The 18991-nt window shown below is 37.6% G+C and overlaps 1 protein-coding gene across 1 annotated transcript in view; it reads right to left on the bottom strand.

The window, feature by feature from the left end:
• LOC109845989 (putative metal chaperone YciC) overlaps positions 1 to 18991 on the bottom strand; it is a 28984-nt gene that overhangs the window by 8068 nt on the left and 1925 nt on the right. Inside the window, exons 2-11 of the mRNA XM_020415215.1 lie at positions 18865 to 18989; positions 18277 to 18314; positions 18084 to 18137; positions 15616 to 15782; positions 14613 to 14896; positions 13050 to 13200; positions 12508 to 12754; positions 12097 to 12168; positions 7951 to 8029; positions 2989 to 3106 (exon numbers count right to left, since the gene is read on the bottom strand). Coding sequence (XP_020270804.1) covers positions 2989 to 3106; positions 7951 to 8029; positions 12097 to 12168; positions 12508 to 12754; positions 13050 to 13200; positions 14613 to 14896; positions 15616 to 15782; positions 18084 to 18137; positions 18277 to 18314; positions 18865 to 18989 — 1335 coding nt within the window. The remainder of the gene's footprint in view (positions 1 to 2988; positions 3107 to 7950; positions 8030 to 12096; positions 12169 to 12507; positions 12755 to 13049; positions 13201 to 14612; positions 14897 to 15615; positions 15783 to 18083; positions 18138 to 18276; positions 18315 to 18864; positions 18990 to 18991) is intronic.

Here is an 18991-nt window from a genome sequence, read left to right as displayed (position 1 = left end):
ATTTTATTATTATATTTATTTTCTTTTCTCTTCATAGTTTGTTGGTCCAGGCGCCGCTGTCAGTGTTTGTTTGTTTGGTTCGTGTTGGGCTCTGAGTGACCTATGTATGGTGTTATATTTGGGGTGGAGAAATTAGGCGTTAGTCTCTATCATTAGAGAGGTACCGCCTTTATATAGTAGCTGCACTATTTACAAATAGGTTCTCTCTACAACATTGGGACAATTGAACGTGAGTCGTATAAGTAGGACTCACATATAAATTTAGTCGGGAACTGGTGAGCATTGTAGCCGAATGCCTGGTCTCCGCTGTTATTGTTCCTTGAGAGGAATGTGCAGTCGGGGTTATGAGGACAGGGGGGCGAGTTCTGTGGAGGGATTGAGTGCTTGAACCTTATTAGAGCCCATCCTACATGCAGGTTTGGTGGTAGTATGGGTTCAGTCTTGAGTGGTTGCGATGTTTGGTATCTGTATTGCCTAGGTAGCCATTGTAGCCCAGTTGCAAGACGCTTTGCGGACAAACCTCCAAGGCATGTGGGCCCGCTGATAATCTCTGCTAGAGTACATTCGCCACCACTTTATTCAGTGTAGTATTTGGCATTCTGTAGGCCGACATAGCAGTGGAATCGTCGTCGGTTGTTAGGTTTAGTTGCTTGGGTGTGTCTGGCGTCTGGCCAGAGGTTGCACAGATTGTAGTGAGCGTTGGTCGTGCGGTTTATTAAGATTCTGACTCCATCTGCCATGAAATGCAATATATGATTTCTTTTTGCTTGCTTTGCATTCGATTGGTTTCTATAAAATGTTATATTATGTTTATACTTTTTTTCCTTGCAGGAAAGTTCTCAATATGTAATGGGTAATGCTTCTAGATTCTTTTTAAATAGTCATCTTCTTGCAATTATGTCTTTATTTTTACCTTTTGTAATTTATTTTTTTCTTATATAATATTCTTCCATCCACTCTTCAAGCGTGCTTTCTTCCTACTCATTGCCGCAAATTCCATGCATCGCTCACATCTCTTATAATCTTTGTTCTCAGGATTCGCGAATCTGAATCATCACAACATTAGAATTCTAAGTATAACATTAAATGTCTTTACTCACCTTTTGCTTTCTTCTTTCCATCATGACGGACATAAATTTGCTACTTTAAGTATGACTTTCGTCGTAAACTCCTTATGTTTCTTTCTTGATCATCCGTAATGGAATAAACTATGGACTTTAAATTCATCAATTTCTCTTTTAGGTCAATGCTTACCGACTGTCATTTTCAACCCTAGGGCTAAGCCAATCATTGATCTAGCTCACTTTTACCAAACATGAAGCCAGCACGATTGTCCAAGATCAAATTCGGTATTCCCTGATTCATTATGTGTGTAAACCGCATTACTAACCTGTCTTATTAAACAGCGTCCGGACACAATATATATGACCCCCTGGCCTTCATTCATTCTTACCCAATATTTTTGATAAGTCGTTATACTTTGAAGCGAAAATAAGAAATGAATCCCAACCACTTAGAAACAGGCCAACAACCGTCAAAAAATCCCCAATATGGTGAGAACACCCAACCAAGATTGAATACCTGAGATTTCATACTCTTGGTAACAATACCCCATATAGCGCGGCCGCATCTACTGCCAGCTAGGGGTCAATGCCCCCTAGCACATTTATAATGCATGTAAAGTCACTGCACCTTTTTAAACATTCTGCCCACCCCACCCCCAAGACATAAAAATAAAATTAAAATTACACCCCAAGACCCAAGCAATCTAAAAGAAAGCTATACGGATGGTTAGTAGACATTTGAATTAGCTCATTGGAAAAGTAAAAAATCCTGTCTAAATTTCCTTTAACAATAAAGTGTCTAAGTACGTTCTCATCATAGCTACTCATGAATTTTAATATATTCATATTTTTTATTCTTTAGTACATACACTTGTTTCCCCCCCCCCGCCCGGCCAAACCCTCCAAATAGGAAAATTTTTCTGATCCCGCCCCCCTCGCCATACATACTGTACCTAAAAATAAAAATATAATATTATAAAATCATAGTACATGATGAGAACGTACTTAGAACACTTTATTGTTAAAAATTTAGACGGATTTTTTTACTTTCCAATGAGCTAATTCAAATTGTTACTAACATCTATAGCGTTTTTAGATTGCTTGGGTCTTGGGGTGTAATTTTAATTTTATTTTTATTTTGGGGTGGGTGGGGCAAATGTAAAAGGTGCATGACTTTACATGCAAATTATAAATGTCTAGGGGTGCAATTGCACCCCTAGCTGGGCAGTAGATCCGCCCCTATATGTATGTACCAAGAGTAGAAATCTCAGTATCAATCTTGGTTGTGTTCTCAATATTGGGATTTTTTGACGGTTTTGCCTGTTTCTAATGGTTGGATTCATTTCTTATTTTCCTCCAATATAACATTATCAAAATATTGGGTAAGAATGAATGAAGGGGTCATATATATTCGTGTCCGAGCTGTTTAATAAACAGGTTAGTTGGGTTTACCACATAATGATGAATACCAATTTATCCTTGACAAAATCCTGCTGGCTTCCTGTTTGGTAAGTGAGCTAGATCAAGATTGCTACCCCTAGTTGAAAATGACAGTCTAAAGCATTACCTAAAAGACCAAATTGATGAATTTAAAGCCATAGTTTATTCCATTACGATGAAAGAAAGAAACATAAGGAGTTTACGACGAAAGTCATACTTAAAAGCTACAATTTATTCCGTCATGATGAAAGAAGAAACAAAAGTAGTAAAGATTTAATGTTATACTTGAATTCTATTTGTGATGATCAATTGCAATCCTGAACAAGAATTATAAGAGATGTGACATGCCATGAAATGACAATATAAAGAAACACACTAAATGATGAATTTATAGATATTCAAAGGTAAATAAAACATAATTGCAGATGATGACTCATTTAAAAAAAATCTAGAAGCTCTACCCATTACATAATTGAGACTTTACCTGCAAGGACAAAAGTTTTTACATATTTTGGAAATGACTGCACTGGCAGCCAATCGAATTTCATTCCATGCTTCATCTGGGTCAGATCTCTCATCAAGCAGAAGCTCTAAATTGTAATCTGAAGCAAAAAAAATAAAATAAAAGAGAGATTATGTAGCCTAAGATGCCAATATACACTAATAAAGTGTGCGATTATCTAAGAGTATAGGGCCAATGACTTGGAAGTTTCAAACGTTGCAACTGCTAAATCTACTAGTCAATGATACCAAACCATCAACATAAGATGAAATATACCAAAATGTGTAGATGGCTTATAAGGTTCAAGACTAATCTAAATCGTGTCCTATAAAGATTGAATTCATCTCAAGGAAAAAACAGGAGAAATTCAGGTAAATGTCAAGTTATATTTATTGTTGAGTTATTTAGATAGTAATTAGTCAATGTTGTAAGGACCTATTTGTAATAGTGCACTTATATAAAAGGGGTACCTCTCTATGATAGAGAATAACCCTAATTTCTCACCCCAAATTACTACATGGTATCAGAGCCATGTGGCGGCGCCTCTGGGAGCTGATCGTGATCGTGATCCTCGTCGTGTGAATCGCGCACAGGGTCGTGTCCTCGAAGAGCCTGACGAAGACGAAGATCAGGACGACGAAGCCCGACGATCCGACGAAGATCTCAAGATCCGACGAGGCTTGCAGCAAGATCCGACGAGATCCGACGCTGCTGGAGACGAGGGCTTGCAGATTGACGATCCGACGAATATCTTAAGATCCGACGAGGCTTGCAGCAAGATCCGACGAGATCCGACGCTGCTGGAGACGAGGGCTTGCAGATCCGACGAGATCCGACTAAGATCTCAAGATCCGACTCCCCCTCCCCTCGGATCCGACGAAGATCCGACGACCGATCAGTTTCTTCCGACGCTGTTGGAGATGAGGGCGAAGCTGCTGAAGTTTGCACGAACGTGCTCGAGGAGGTGGAGAAGTTGTTCGTGTCCCAGATTCAGGATTGGGGGAACGGGTCGCTGTGCTAGAAGAAGAAGATGCAGGGGAGGCAGAGGGTCAGCGAGTACGTATGGTAGGATATAACGCTGCTGAAGGCGATGCTGCTGAAGTTTCCAGCGTTTTTGGCATCTTTGATTCTCATCAGGTGCTGAGAAAGAGAGAGATTAGAAGGGTAGATTGGTAGAGAAGAAGCTTTAAAAACTCAGAGTGGAGGCTGAAGATCAAGTATAGGTGCTCAATCTCGCAGGACCTTTAGTAGAGTTGTGTTTGATCTTGTTTCTCTGTTGGGTTTGAGATAAGGATAGTCAAATGGGAACACCTGTGACTAGTCAAGAATTGAAAGAGATCCTGGAGGGGGTGGCCAAGGTATTTCAGACCAAACTAGAGGAGAATTCTAGTAGGTCAGTCGCGATAGCACCGGAGTCGGCGTAGGTAATACAGAGGGTAAAGTTGCTGCCTAATGACATCAAGCTTGAGGGGACAAGAAACTATTTGAGCTGGTGTCAAAGGGCATTGTTGAACCTTCGAATTAAAGGACTTGAAAAGTACGTGAAGGGGGAGTGCACTGAACCGCAGAATGAGGCGAGTGCTGAGTGGAACACATGAAGTAACACTAATTCTCTGGTGGTTTCTTGGTTGTTGACTTCTGTCTCCAACCATAGCTGGGATGGTGGAGTCTATCTCAAGTGCAACTGATGTCTGGAAGACATTGGAGGGGATGTACTCTGGAGCTGGAAGTGTGATGATAATGAAGAAAGTGGATAGAAAAGAGTTATTTTGTAATGCATGTGAACTTGGAAAACATACTCATTCTACTTATAGAATGATTGGTCTTCGAAGTTGTGAACCATTTGCACTTGTCCATTCTGATGTTTGGGGACCATGTCCTACTATCTCTATTAGTGGTTTTAGATGGTTTGTTACTTTCATTGATTGTTATTCACGTATGGTCTGGATATACATGATGAAACAGAAATCTGAGGTTTACAAATGTTTTCAAGACTTCTCGGCCTATGTGAAGACACAGTTTGAAGTACAGGTGAAGATTCTCCGAACAGATAATGGGACTGAGTATTTTAACAAGGAGTTTGCCGCTTTCATCTCTAATCAGGGAATCCTTCATCAAACTACCTGTCCAGACACCCCTGCTCAGAATGGGGTAGCTGAACGTAAGAATAAGAATCCACTAGAAGTGGCCCGCTCATTGATGTTGACAATGAATGTGCCTAAGTTTTTATGGAGTGAGACTGTCATGACAGCATCTTATTTGATCAATAGGATGCCATCAAGAGTATTATGGATGAAGACACCGTGTGAGATGCTCTTGGGCTCGAATATTTTTGTTGTTCCACCAAGAGTGTTTAGATGCACATGTTATGTGAGAGATCACAGATTGATGGTGAGTAAACTGGATCCGTAAGCAGTTAAATGTATCTTTGTTGGCTACTCATCAAGCCAAAAAGGATACAAGTATTGGTATCCCACTGAAAGAAAGTTATTTGTCAGTATGGATGTGACTTTTCGGGAGTTTGAACCTTTTTATGGGGAGAAGACGGAGTTGAGTTCCTTGTTTGGAGATGACTCTACTGATGCTAGTAAAGAGGGGGAGAATGAGAATGAAAATGAGAATGATGTCGTGGTTGGGATGATTCCATGTCCTCTTGAGTCACCGAGTAGTGACGGTACACCGCCGAGTAGTGGTGGCGACTCAGGAGGTGACAGTCAAGGTCAGGGGGAGCTGAGAGTATACACGAGGAGACAGAAACAGCAGCATGAGCCGCCTCCTGTGCCTATACCAGTACCCACAAATATTGATGTCCCAAGCCCCTTCTCTCCAGTGACTTCTCCACCTGAGTCGATAGGTAACGAGTTCTTTCCTGATACTTCTAATACTCTCGTCTTGCCCCGCAAAACCTTTAGAGTTAATGCTGGAAAACCTCCAGCTAAGTTTAGTAGTTGGGATACTGACATTACGAATTACATTTCATATGCATCCATTCCACCCGCATATAAGTCATTCATTGCATCATTGCATTCATTACCTGTACCTAATAACTGGCAGGTCGCTAAGCAAGACCCTAGGTGATTGAGTGCCACGCAAGAGAAACTTCGGGCCTTGAAGAAGAATGATACATGAGAGCTGGTACCTTTGCCAGCTGGGAAGCGTGCTGTTGGATGTAAGTGGGTGTATACGGTTAAGCAAACTCCAGAGGGAAAGATCGACAGATACAAAGCCAGATTGGTTGCTAAAGGCTACAGTCAAACGTATGGCATTGACTATGACGAGACATTTGCTCCAGTAGCAAAGATGAGCACGGTTAGAGTGTTGGTGTTATGTGCTTCCAACTTCAATTAGCCACTACATCAGCTAGATGTCAAGAATGTCTTTTTGCATGGAGATCTCCAGGAGGAGGTGTATATGGAGATTCCACCAGGCTTCGCTACTTCTCAAGTAGTTAGGAAGGTGTGCAAGTTGAAGAAGTCTTTGTATGGGTTAAAACAGTCTTCGAGAGCATGGTTTGACAGATTCAGGTTGGCAGTTTGTAGTATGGGGTACAAGCAGTGCAATGGGGATCATATTGTGTTCTACAGGCACTCCAAAACTCGTATCACTATTCTGGCGGTCTATGTTGATGATATTGTAATCACTGGAGATGATGTTGAAGAAATCCTACGGTTGAAGAAGAATTTGGGAGAGAAATTTGAAGTTAAAGATCTGGGACAGTTGAAATACTTCCTCGGAATTAAAATTGCAAGGTCGCGAAAGGGTATAATGCTTTCTCAGCGGAAGTATGCTCTGGATCTTCTCTCAGAGACAGGGATGTTGGGGTGCAGAGTTGCATCTACTCCTATCGAGCAGAATCATAAGATGTGTGCTGAGGGTGGTGACCCAATGAGTAAAGAGCAATATCAAAGACTAGTTGGACGACTCATATATTTATGCCATACGAGACCTGATATCACTCATGCCGTGAGTGTGGTGAGTAAATATATGCATGATCCTAGAGAGCAGCATATGGAGGCAGTTCGCAGAATTCTTAGATATATTAAGGGAAGCCCATGAAAGGGGTTGTGGTTCAGAAGTTCTAGACATCTGAGAATTAAAGGCTACTGTGATGCTGATTGGGCGGGTTGTATGGATGATCGTAGGTCCACTACAGGCTACTGTGTATTTGTTGGAGGTAATCTCGTATCTTGGCGTAGCAAGAAGCAAGATGTGGTGGCTAGGTCTACAGCTGAGGCGGAGTACAGGGCTATGACAGTTGGTCTGTGCGAGTTGATGTGGGTCAAAAACATATTATTTGAGCTACGCTTGTTTAGAAGAGACTCCTTACACCTTTGGTGTGACAACAAATCGGCGATTAATATTGCAAACAATCCAGTTCAGCATGATCGCACCAAACATGTGGAGATCGATCGGTTCTTTATCAAGGAGCAACTGAATAGAGGAGTTCTGACTTTGAGATATGTGAAATCAGAAGAGCAGTTAGTTGATTGTTTAACAAAAAGATTAAGTTCTAGAGAGTATGATATCTTTTGTAACAAGATGGGGATGATTGATATCTGTCGCCCATCTTGAGGGGGAGTGTTGAGTTATTTAGATAGTAATTAGTCAATGTTGTAAGGACCTATTTGTCCCATCTTGAGGGGGAGTGTTGAGTTATTTAGATAGTAATTAGTCAATGTTGTAAGGACCTATTTGTAATAGTGCACTTATATAAAATTTAGATAGTAATTAGTCAATGTTGTAAGGACCTATTTGTAATAGTGCACTTATATAAAAGGGGTACCTTTCTATGATAGAGAATAACCCTAATTTCTCACCCCAAATTACTACATTTATATTGTGGGAAAAAAAAAGAAGAGAAATAATCTAAATTCTATGTGTTGCACATATCTGCTCATATTTTCCAGCGAGGTAAGAAAAATATAAACAGAGCTATCGTATTACCTTCACCAGAGGTAGTAGCTGACAGGAAGAAATTCCCTTTACCATTGACCAAATGCATTAGAGCTCCATTGAGTTCAGACTGTACAAAAAGGAGAGAGGAGACAACATTAGTACAATGAAAACTGTAGTTAATAATCAAAGATTCAAAACTAAAAGCTCTGATTACTTGTGTCAGGGGGGCTTCAGGAAGAAATCTGAAACTAGGAACTAGAAGTTTATAGGGCTAATGACCATCAAATTACTAGATTTTACAGATCACATCGGATACAGAACCAAGGGAAATCATTGTATGACCAAATTAAAATAGGCGCATAGTGCATGAAATGAAACTATGACCCCCTTGTGGAAAAAACATCAAAACTAAATCAAACTAGAAAATAGGTGGAAAAAATAATAAACTTCCTTCACTTCATGTACTATATTGCATTAACATAAGATCTATGTTTTGCTATGTGATTGAAGAAAAATTGCTCGAAGGATATGTGATGGGGACAATAATGGTAATTTTTCATATTTGTTATTTGACTTTCTTTTATTTTAGTTTTGGACAAGGAAGATTTGGCATGTTTGGCCAGATCTTAATTTAGTTTTAATTATGAGAGATTTGAGGAATTTTCTATTTTGGTAGGATTTTAATTTTGAATTTTGAATTTTGGTAGTAGAGTTAGCTATGACAATTTGAGTGATTTGAGGGATTTCAGAATCTGTAATTTTTTCTTTGTAAAAGACTGGTTGTAATCAGATTTTTAAAAAGGAGATTTGAATCAATGAAAATTTTTGTTAACTCATTATTAGTGTGAAGCCTCGGGTGTGAAACCCTAGGCCGACATGTGTGAAACCCTAGGCCGACGGGTGTGAAACCCTAGGCCGACTCCCTGGTTCCTCTTCCACAAATAACCGCCACCCTCCCCTATTTCTTCTTCGTTTTCCCAAACAACCGCCCCCGCTCTTCTCCTCCTCCAGCAGCCTCCGCCGCCGCCTCCTCCCCTGCTCCCTTCCACTTCGAGCAGCCGCGCCAATCACCCCCCACTTCAAACAGTCCCAACGAACTTATTCCTGCTCTCGCGCCAATCACCCCCCACTTCAAACAGTCCCAACGAACTTATTCCTGCTCTCCTCCACCTCGAGCAGCCACCCTTTCCTCCTCCACAAATCGTCAAATCCACCTCAAACAGCCGCCATTGTCGTCTCTCCCGCGTCCACTCGTCGACCACGTTCTCTCGTCACCCACGTCGCCAGTTTATACGTTGACCCGTCACCCTCGTCGTCGCTTAGTCATTGCCGTTGTCGCCGCTCAGTTCGCCATGCATCATCATCCAGTTCGACATCGTCGCATCACCTCCAGAGGTCCCTCACATCGAGCCTGTTCAGGCCGACGAAGGTTTCGTTTTCTCTCTATTTTTTTGTTAATCTCATTTTATTAGTTAATTGCATGAGTATTCTATCTCTAAACTCTTATCATATATTCACTGCTTAGATTATATTTGTGAGTTCGAGAGTAGCATGCGACTGTTAAAATTTGATATTGATTGTAGAACTTGTGCATGATAATGAATATTGCAATTAAATTGATTGAGATGAGAATTATTCATAATTATTGATGCAAACTTTGTTAAATCCATGTGTCACATTAGTTGTTTTGAATTTAATTTCTGCTAAAGATCATGAAATTTGGTGAAACGATGTGTTATTTGAATTAAATCGTTGATTCTGATAGACCCCATGTACCGTTTCACATCAATATGGCTGAATATTTCTCACAGCCACCTCTCATGATATAGAGAAAAGTTTGATCTTCTGATAACTTGTTCAATACTGTGTGTGCCTTTGTTCTTAGAAATTGGAAACACTAGTATCTCACATCCATCCAGTATTATCTAAATATTATCTAAATGTCGTAACTCATATTGGTTGCACAGATCCCAGAAAACCATCTTACCTAATCGGAACTAGTCTAAAGGAAAGTCTCCTTTCTTATGAAACAGAGCCAAATAACTTACAATTAATTTTATTTTTTCTCAAACTATCTGAGTTCTGAGCATAATTTGCTAATAAACCTTGTCACATAATGCACCTCTAATGACAAATATATGTCTCTTGCTCATTTGTTGACCTTTTCTGCAGAAAACTAGCCTAATCATATTACTGTCCACCTACCTATGCGTTAAAAGTTTATTATTGGTCTCTGATATTTCCTAGAAAGTTTTATATCTTCTTACAAAATACCAAAGCACAATTCTATATTCTGAACTGACAACCAAATTACACGGATCAGAAAGAAACATAATAATACATATAATACACCCTATCAATTATGCTCTATAAAGAGCATAATGCTTTAAAATATAAGTAATATTTCTTATACTATTTATATACATATCGAGGTTCTTTCATAGATGTTTTCATAATCAACTTTTGAAAAATGCCAATAACTATATCAGGAGAAAGATAATGCTACTACACTTAGTGTCTGTTTGGTTTGAACAAAAATCAAGGAAAAGAAAAGACAGAGAAAAAGAAAATAAGTTTGCACTGTTTGGTTGGTAGGAAAAATGAAATGAAAGTGAAAGCAAATAAATCGAAAGAAAGATTACATCAAAAAAATTCTTTGCCCTTTTCCTTTTCCTGAACCTAGGGAAAATGCTGGGGGCGGGGAGGGGATGTCGGGCCACCCATCCGATCACCTCTTTCAGCAAAAAGGCCACCATTTAACCCTATCCCAAACACTTCCATGTTCCCCTTTTGTTACATCTGGGCCCCACCAACAATAAATAAAAAGAAGTGGATCCAAGCCGCAGCAGAGATGTATGGATTTAATTGGTTTGGGCTTTGTTCTTTGGGTTTTTTCGATATTAGTCCCTTAAGCCTTTCATATTTTTATTTCTTATTTATTTATTTTTTTAATATTTCTCTTTTAGAGAAAAAGATGGAGCATCCAAGATGCTCCAGCCAGCTACTTTCATGTTTTGAAAGGAAAATGATTTAAGGACCCAAAATATGGGACCAAGTGAGGGGACAGGTGATGTGTCCCCTCCTTATTGCATAATGAGTTGGCATGACCAACTCATTATGCAATAGGGAGGGAACACCTCACATGTCCCCTCCATTGGTCCCATATTTTGGGTCCCCGTAGCAGCACTCATTTTGAAATTAGTATTAAATCATGAAAAACAGATTTTAGGTCCTTCCATTCTTAGTTTATTTTAAACTTGGTCCCTCAAATGACAAAAATTTCTATTAGGTCCCCCAATTCTTAACTTAGTTTGAAATTAGTCTCTCCAATTAACAGCAATTGGAGTGATTTACCAAGTAAAATCTATTGCTATGGACTATCAACTTCTCTATTTCTCATAATTTGTTTCAAGTTAATCCTTCCAATTACTATTTCTATTCTTGATCAGTGGGACTAATTTAAAAATAAGTGAAAAACTATGGGACATAATAGCAATGTCAGTGACTGAGGAAATACTTGCAAAATATGAAAGATTTAAGGAACTAATATCGAAAAAAACCCTTGCGCTTTTTACCTGTCGGCTTTGTCCACATTAGTCCCACAAATCTTTAATATTCTGAAATTAGTCCCTCAATCACTAAAATTGCTATTAGGTCCTCCAAATTCTGAAATTATTTTAAAACTTGCCCCTCAAATTATCAATTTTGCTATTAAGGCTCCCAATTTTCATGAGTTATTTCGAATTAATCGTCAAAATGAGGGGACCTAAGAGAAATTTCAATGATCTGAGGGACTAATTTGAAATAACTTAAGAACTAGTTATACTCTCTTAACTCATTTTTAGTGAACTTATATTATTTTCCTTCAAACCCATCTTCTTTCCTTCTAACCAAGCATGTAAAGGAAACTTATTTTCTTTTCTTTTTCTTTTTCCTTTCTTTTTCTTTTCCTTCACATTCTACCATACCAAACACAACCTTAATGAAAAATCTATTTTTCAAAACATGAGACATTATAAAACTAAGTACTATCAATACGTCTCAAAAAGAAAAGTACTATCAAAGTATCAATTACGTAGGATGCACAAAAGTAATACAAAAATTAAATGAACTGAAAAATAATTCGTCATCATAAGAACATAGTCTCCAATAAGATCAACAATGTTAAGCATTATTGAAAATATCAACACAAACCTCCTTTATTCCACGCAATGGTGAACCTTTCAGGCCAAATATAACAAGTGGTTCCTTTCTAAAAGAAGGTTCCTACAAAATATTCATTCATAAAGTTCTAATCAGTGATGTATCAAAATAAATGAAAAAGACGACAATGGTTGAACTTGCGGATTTTCCATTGGTGGTATGGGAATAATTATAAAATGCAAAAGATCAGTTCAAGTAAAAAATGGCAATGTGCTTCAAATGTGCAAAGATATAAAATAATGTACTCCAAACTGCAGTTCTTTCCATGCTCAAAGGTGCCAATTCAATTAAAGCCCTCCATCACTATTTTTAAGGATATGGTGACCATAAAAACCTTGCATTATAATTACCTATATCAAGCATAGCAGTTTTTTCTGATCATGACTGAGAAAGCACGAATACCTTAAATCTTCCATCTGCTGCTACTTTCATACTAAAACTTCTGGCATGTTCCTTCAAAATATTATTATCTGATGATATACTCATGGGAGGATCAACAGGTTCACAAAGCTGCACAATGATAGCTTCGAGTTCAGGTTTATCAGTGCCAATAAACACAAGACAAGTTTTTGGTGCACTTTCCCAAGGGCGTCCACTAATTGCTTCTACCCTTTTAACCCCACTCCATTGAAATATAAAGCGACTTTCTCTGAAATTAAATTAAGAGGTTCATCAGCTTCTCGATCCTTTTAATCTGTACCCATTATGCACTGATGACTCTCAAAAGTTCAGTACAGAAAATACTATATAATATTAAATAAAAGTTGAGATAACAATCATAGAGAATGTAATTGTAAAGCAAATAAAAGATAGAGAACTCAGCAGTGATAGTAAAGATGCTAATCAGTGCAAGATCTTTGGAATGAAATAAAGATACAACACAAATCATAAAGAAAGATGGAAAATCATAAGAAACAAAATAATCGACTAAAGATCTGAGCTACCTATCTTCAGCAAACCATATAATTCCTTTGGCTCTAAGAAGCCCTCTTGCTCTCCTCATCCGTGTCATAACTCTTGTTTGAAACACGCTTACTGACAAGGGGCGTTCACTTTCAAAGGTAACAGATGAGAATGCATATTCTTGAGATAAACCTAAAAGAAAGAGAATCGAAGTTAGAAAAACAAACCTATGCCAAGATATGTAGGTATCATAAAGTATTATGGTATTGACAGCAATGAAACAGAAGGTAGGAAACTTTACAGATCAAGTGATAAAAGGAATTTTTTATTACACATCCATAAGTATTTTTAAAGATAAAAAAGGACGACTTTCCCTCTGATTTTCCCTTTCAAGGGTGGTTAGGTACTGAGAGGAAAGTTTACAGATCAAGTGATAAAGGTATTTTTTTTATTACACATCTATAAGTATTTTTAAAGATAAAAAAGGACCCCTTTCAAGGGTGGTTAGGTACTGAGAGGAATCTGTCATATGTAATTATGTTATCATGATTTCTAGATAACTTGTAAAACAAAACATAAATATTGCTAATGGAACAATATAACCTAACACCAAAATTCTGGTAAATTCAGTCTATATTTTCTGTCCCCCCATCCCTAGATACTATCCTCAAGTACAGAAATTCAAGCAGTTCTCTTTTTCTTGCGATGCTGTTTTTCCTGTGATTTTCTTTTGAGTACTAAAATGAACGGCGGAGTAGGTGTTTTCCTCCACTTAGCGGCACCTTCCAGAGCACCTCAACCCTCGACCAGCTTCACTTGCTTATATTATTTTCAGAGCTTATAATTTTCATTCACGATGGGTTTGTTCCATGAGATGGAAAGACCTATTGCCTCAAGGTAAAACTTGACATCTTGGGACTACCACGCCATCACCAACTACAATATGAAGTAGTGAAAACTATCATATTTTCCAAGCTCCTCATGAACCTTGGCAGAGGCGGATTTAAATAGATGTGTAGGGGTGCAGTTGCACTGCTGAAAATTTATAAATTGCATATAAGCCCTTGTAATGTTACAATCTGCTCCCAATAAATTTTAAAAATTGCACACCAACCTATCTAAAAACACTAAATAAGTTAGTAGCAAATTAAATTAGCTCGTTGGAAAGTAAAAGCCCAATTAACTTTTCAACAATCGAAGCCAAATAGGCCTAATGGAGCTTATAAAGTGCACCGAGTGCATTCCCATCATGCTCTATAGTTTTATAATATATATTTTTATTTTTAGGTAAATTGGTGAATCAAGTGTGTGCGCTTGTGTTATTCTTCACTGCAGTTCCAATGTGTTAAGGATGCTACAACAAGGATCTAAGACATATGCTAAGCTGCATCACTTCTCAGAGTTATTGTGAAAGTGTGTTTTATAAAAGTTTACCGGCTTTTACTCGAGATCTAGCAATCGTTAGATCGCTATTTTTTACTTATAGAGTAAGGTGAAAAAGTAACATAATTGAACAACTTAGAACTTCCTAGCAATGTGACAAATTTCATTAGAACCAGACAATAAACTCTAATCCTGCAAACTATGAGGCATTTAATTATCACCTGCAACAGGCTGCTTGCTGTCATGGACAATGGAGGAAACAGCTACAGAAGTTTTGCCGAACATATTTCCTCGGAATGTCGCCTTAGGCAAAGATTCATGAGAAAGCACCCCCGGAGCAGTGTATTCTTCGTTTACTGCAGTTAAAGCTTGAATATTACTACAGTCAATCACAAGATCCAGTGGAACCTTACAGAACTGTGAGCGAACAACTTTTGCACCCCCTGTTAGTCCTTCTAAAATATCTTCATCATCAGATACCTGACCGAGGGTAGCCAAATCACATCTGCAAGAGGAACTCACAGTGATTCCAACTGGAAACTGCATCTACATGTTTCCACTAAGTCAAGCATCTCATAAGAGACAATCTACTGCATAACTCATTGGAGCATACACAACGTACATATTAAAGTGCAGAATTCATTTCATATCTTAACATGCACCAAATGAAAGACATTTTCTTGCATTAATTTATACTAGAGCAACCCGATACCAACTCTTTTCCCATTATACAAAATTATTTTCCTTGTTAATTATCTTATATCTTTAGATATTATCATAAGTTCCTTTGAATACAAAAGAATTTGCAAATTTCTATAAAAGAATTCCAGATCTTCACACAAGAAAACATCTCCATATACCTTCAATGCATAACAACAGCTAAAATTTGTCTTTATATCTTAAAATATACTCAAGCCTAGCTTGTCAAACATATTTGTATCTATATCCGAACTGAGATTAAAAACTATATCAATATTTCATATTTGTATCCGTATCTGACCAGTTAGAACTTAAGTATCAACATCCGCAAATATGGATGCGGATTGGATCATGATAAATCTGAGTTGTTTTGCACCCTATTCACAACTATACGCATTGAAACAAACGATAACAAAGAAGATTCAGTATTGAACAAATTGATATTTTGGATGTCTGATTGTTGAATATGGGTCTCGTCATTATTTCTTGTTGCATGAGAAAAAGCAGGCATTAAAAGGGGCATACTTGTTCAATAATACAAGATCCACGTGCTGCAACTGCTTCTTTACTATATCAATGTGTAAAATTTTATCTAGTGATTCAGCATCAACCACAGCAACTGTGATGTCTAAGTGAATGCCAACTTCTTCCAACTCTGTCACAAACTTATCTGGTCTTGCCAATCCAGAAGTCTACATAACAATGCAGTTTGTCAGGATGTGAGGTCACAGTTGATCACAGTTGAATTCTATGTCAAGGAAACTTGAGTTCTTCATATGAATGACTGAGAAAATAATACTGTGAAAATAATACTGTAAGCAATGGAAGGTGAGAACAGGAAAATAAAAAGATCTTCACTGCTTTATCTTCTAAGAAAAAAATGAGCATAGAATCTCATTAAATTTTGCTCAACAAAGTAGCAAATTAAAAATTGAAAATTTCCCGTGCATAAATCTAGAAAATTGCCTCATGTTGTAGTACAACCCGCCATAAAACCACACACACGCATGCACACGCGCACATGCATACACACACGATAACAACCTCCTATCACTTTCATGCATACATTGGAAACCAGAAATGCACAAGGATTGATCCACAAGTGCTTGTTTCTTGCTAATCACCCAGTATTTCACAAAGAAATCTGGAAAAAAGAAAAATCTTTAAGGAACTGTATACCTCCACCACCTCTCCTGATAGTCCACACCCTATATATCTCATCACTTTAAACAAAATATGTATTAGGCATGATAAATCCAAGATTTATTTTGAGGCAATACAAGAAAAAGATAATCAACTCAGTTTCAAAACTACAGTATTAATGCTAAAAAGTATGTTAACAAAACCAGTCAGGTGCACAGAACCCCCAGTTTGCCTACTTTTTCTTCAACTTCAAATCAAGTCAGTGAATCAAGGTATAAAATGATTTGTTTATGAAATATCTTTATTCAGCTCAATTATGAAACTGATAAACATGACACTGAGTCCATGCCTTGAGCTTGAAATAGTAAGCTGGGTGTAGTACCAAAGTCTTCATTAGCTGCCGAACACAAAAAGCATATTAACCACGCATATGACGTGTTATATAAGGGCAATATGTGATTATATGAAGAGAAGGCGCCTTTCATGGAATTTAGTGTTGACTATTAGTGTCACTATTACTGTTGCCAAAATTGTAACATGTTAGCTTATTAAATTGACACATGACCTCTCAATATTAAGGTTACTTAAGTTGTCGCGTTAATACCTGTTATGATATCAAATGTTCATGTGTAACCCTAGTCCAACAGCAACCAGCCAGCACTACTACAAGACATAAAGTGAAGAATCTTAAAGCACTCAGAGTCTGGAATCAAAAGTAAGAAAAGGATGAGGAAACCATTTTACTCTGAGAAGCAGAACCGATGCCTGCACTTTGGAACTTCAAGGTAAATTGATGTATTTAATCGAGAAAAGGGATGACAGGTTATTGTCCGACAATAGGAACCTAACAAAGTCATAAAGTATCCTCAAAAGCAGTTATAGTCATGGAGAACTATTTCTTCACCAAGTTTGCAAACATATTAAGAGCCAGATAAGCCCATACTTTGACAGGTAGAGATAAAGGAGGAAGCCATATAAACATTTTGTGGGAGTCATTACTGACATAGAAATTTATCTTTCCGTCGGTATTCTCGACTAATAAATAAATCTTTGCAATCTTCTTAAAAGCTCAGGCAACTTCTATCTTCTAGTCACAATTTGGTCATCAAAGCAAGATATTTCAAGAAAATTACTAAAAGATCTGCACTTCAGCCTTCATTTTCTTTTTTCATTTTTAACACAAGGTTTTCATAATGATTCTTACTAGTTTTACCCTATTCATGCATGGGATTGAGTATTACAACATTGTTGTAACAATCATATTCCATATTATGATGTTGATAGTTGTACGTTGCTTTCACTCTAAAAGTTATCATACAACTTAGAATATAATTAAAATAAAATTAAAAACTAATCATTTGGAGCCCCTTGCAATGAATGAGAGGGAGGGAGAAGAAGAAAGTAAGTTGTAGAAAAATCAATAAATAGTTATACATGGAAGTTCAGACGTCAATTGCTGAATCTCTCAAGAACGTATGTTTTAGTACATAATAATAGTGATAGATGGATACTCATATACTGCGAAAAATTGGTCTTGAACTTATGTGAATTTATAGAACTTTAGCTTTAATGGTTCTTAATGCTAAACTAATACTACTAAAAGCTAACCTATCCAAGTTGAATCAAATTCCAGACAATTTAATGGGAACTGAACCCACAAGTGATGCGAGAAAACCAGGTTTATCTAACTTACCAAATTACAAAAGTACATGTTAACTATCAAATGTGCATTTTCAATCAATTAAATGTATTAAAGTCAATTTCTCTCTGATGTCATTCTACAAAAGAAAACCCTTGCAAAGAAATGAAATTGAAATAACAAAAGGAAAACAAAATTTAGAATAAAATACCTCAATAAGCAAGCAGTCAAAATTATGCTTGCTATCAACAATCCGATGCAGGGCCTCCCTAAAAAATACCTCAATAAGCAAGCAGTCAAAATTATGCTTGCTATCAACAATCCGATGCAGGGCCTCCCTAAAAGGCCCCCTCACATCACAGCAACCACACCCTAACAAACCAAATAACAATCCGATGCAGGGCCTCCCTAAAAGGCCCCCTCACATCACAGCAACCACACCCTAACAAACCAAATCCACCTCAAATTCCAAATAATAATAATAATAATAATAACAAAGAAAAGAAAAGGCTAATTAGCACTTAAATATCCTATAGCTTCCCCTAGTTTGCACTCATATACCCGCATTGATGTTTGTAAAAGTTGCACTTTACTACCTTCTATTATGCAAATGTGATTTTTTTTTTCTCCGAGATTTCTCATTTGACACTCGTAAGATAATTTTTAGAACAATTTAGCCCTTAATTTTTGTTGAATTTACAGTTAAATACACCATAATTCTATCTTAAACAAGCTCAATTTATATTATTTTAAAATACAATTATGGTGTATTTAACAGGACTAAAAACTTATAAAAATTAGCTTGTGACCGTCACATGGAAAAACTCAGGGGAAAATTCTCACCTCAGCATAACACAGGTATTTAAGTGCGTGCAAACTTTAGAAAAGTTTTAGGGTACATAAGTGTGGACAAAAGCAAGCGGGGGTGCAAATTAGGGGAAACTATAGGGTGCTTTAAGTACTGATTAGCAAAAAAAAAGAGTTTCCTTTACCGTGGGTGAGCTCGACGGTGGGGAGATTGAACGCGGAGTTGAGCCGGCGAGAGTCGAGGAGGAGAGAATCGACGTCGGTGGAGGAGAACTCGTCCACGAGGACAGCAAGGCGGAGGTCGCGGCGGCT

This window comes from Asparagus officinalis, chromosome 6, assembly GCF_001876935.1.
Source record: "Asparagus officinalis chromosome 6, Aspof.V1, whole genome shotgun sequence".
Classification (NCBI taxonomy): Eukaryota; Viridiplantae; Streptophyta; class Magnoliopsida; order Asparagales; family Asparagaceae; genus Asparagus; species Asparagus officinalis.
Note: the sequence above shows the minus strand (reverse complement) of the source record. Positions and strands in the feature narration are given on the sequence as shown.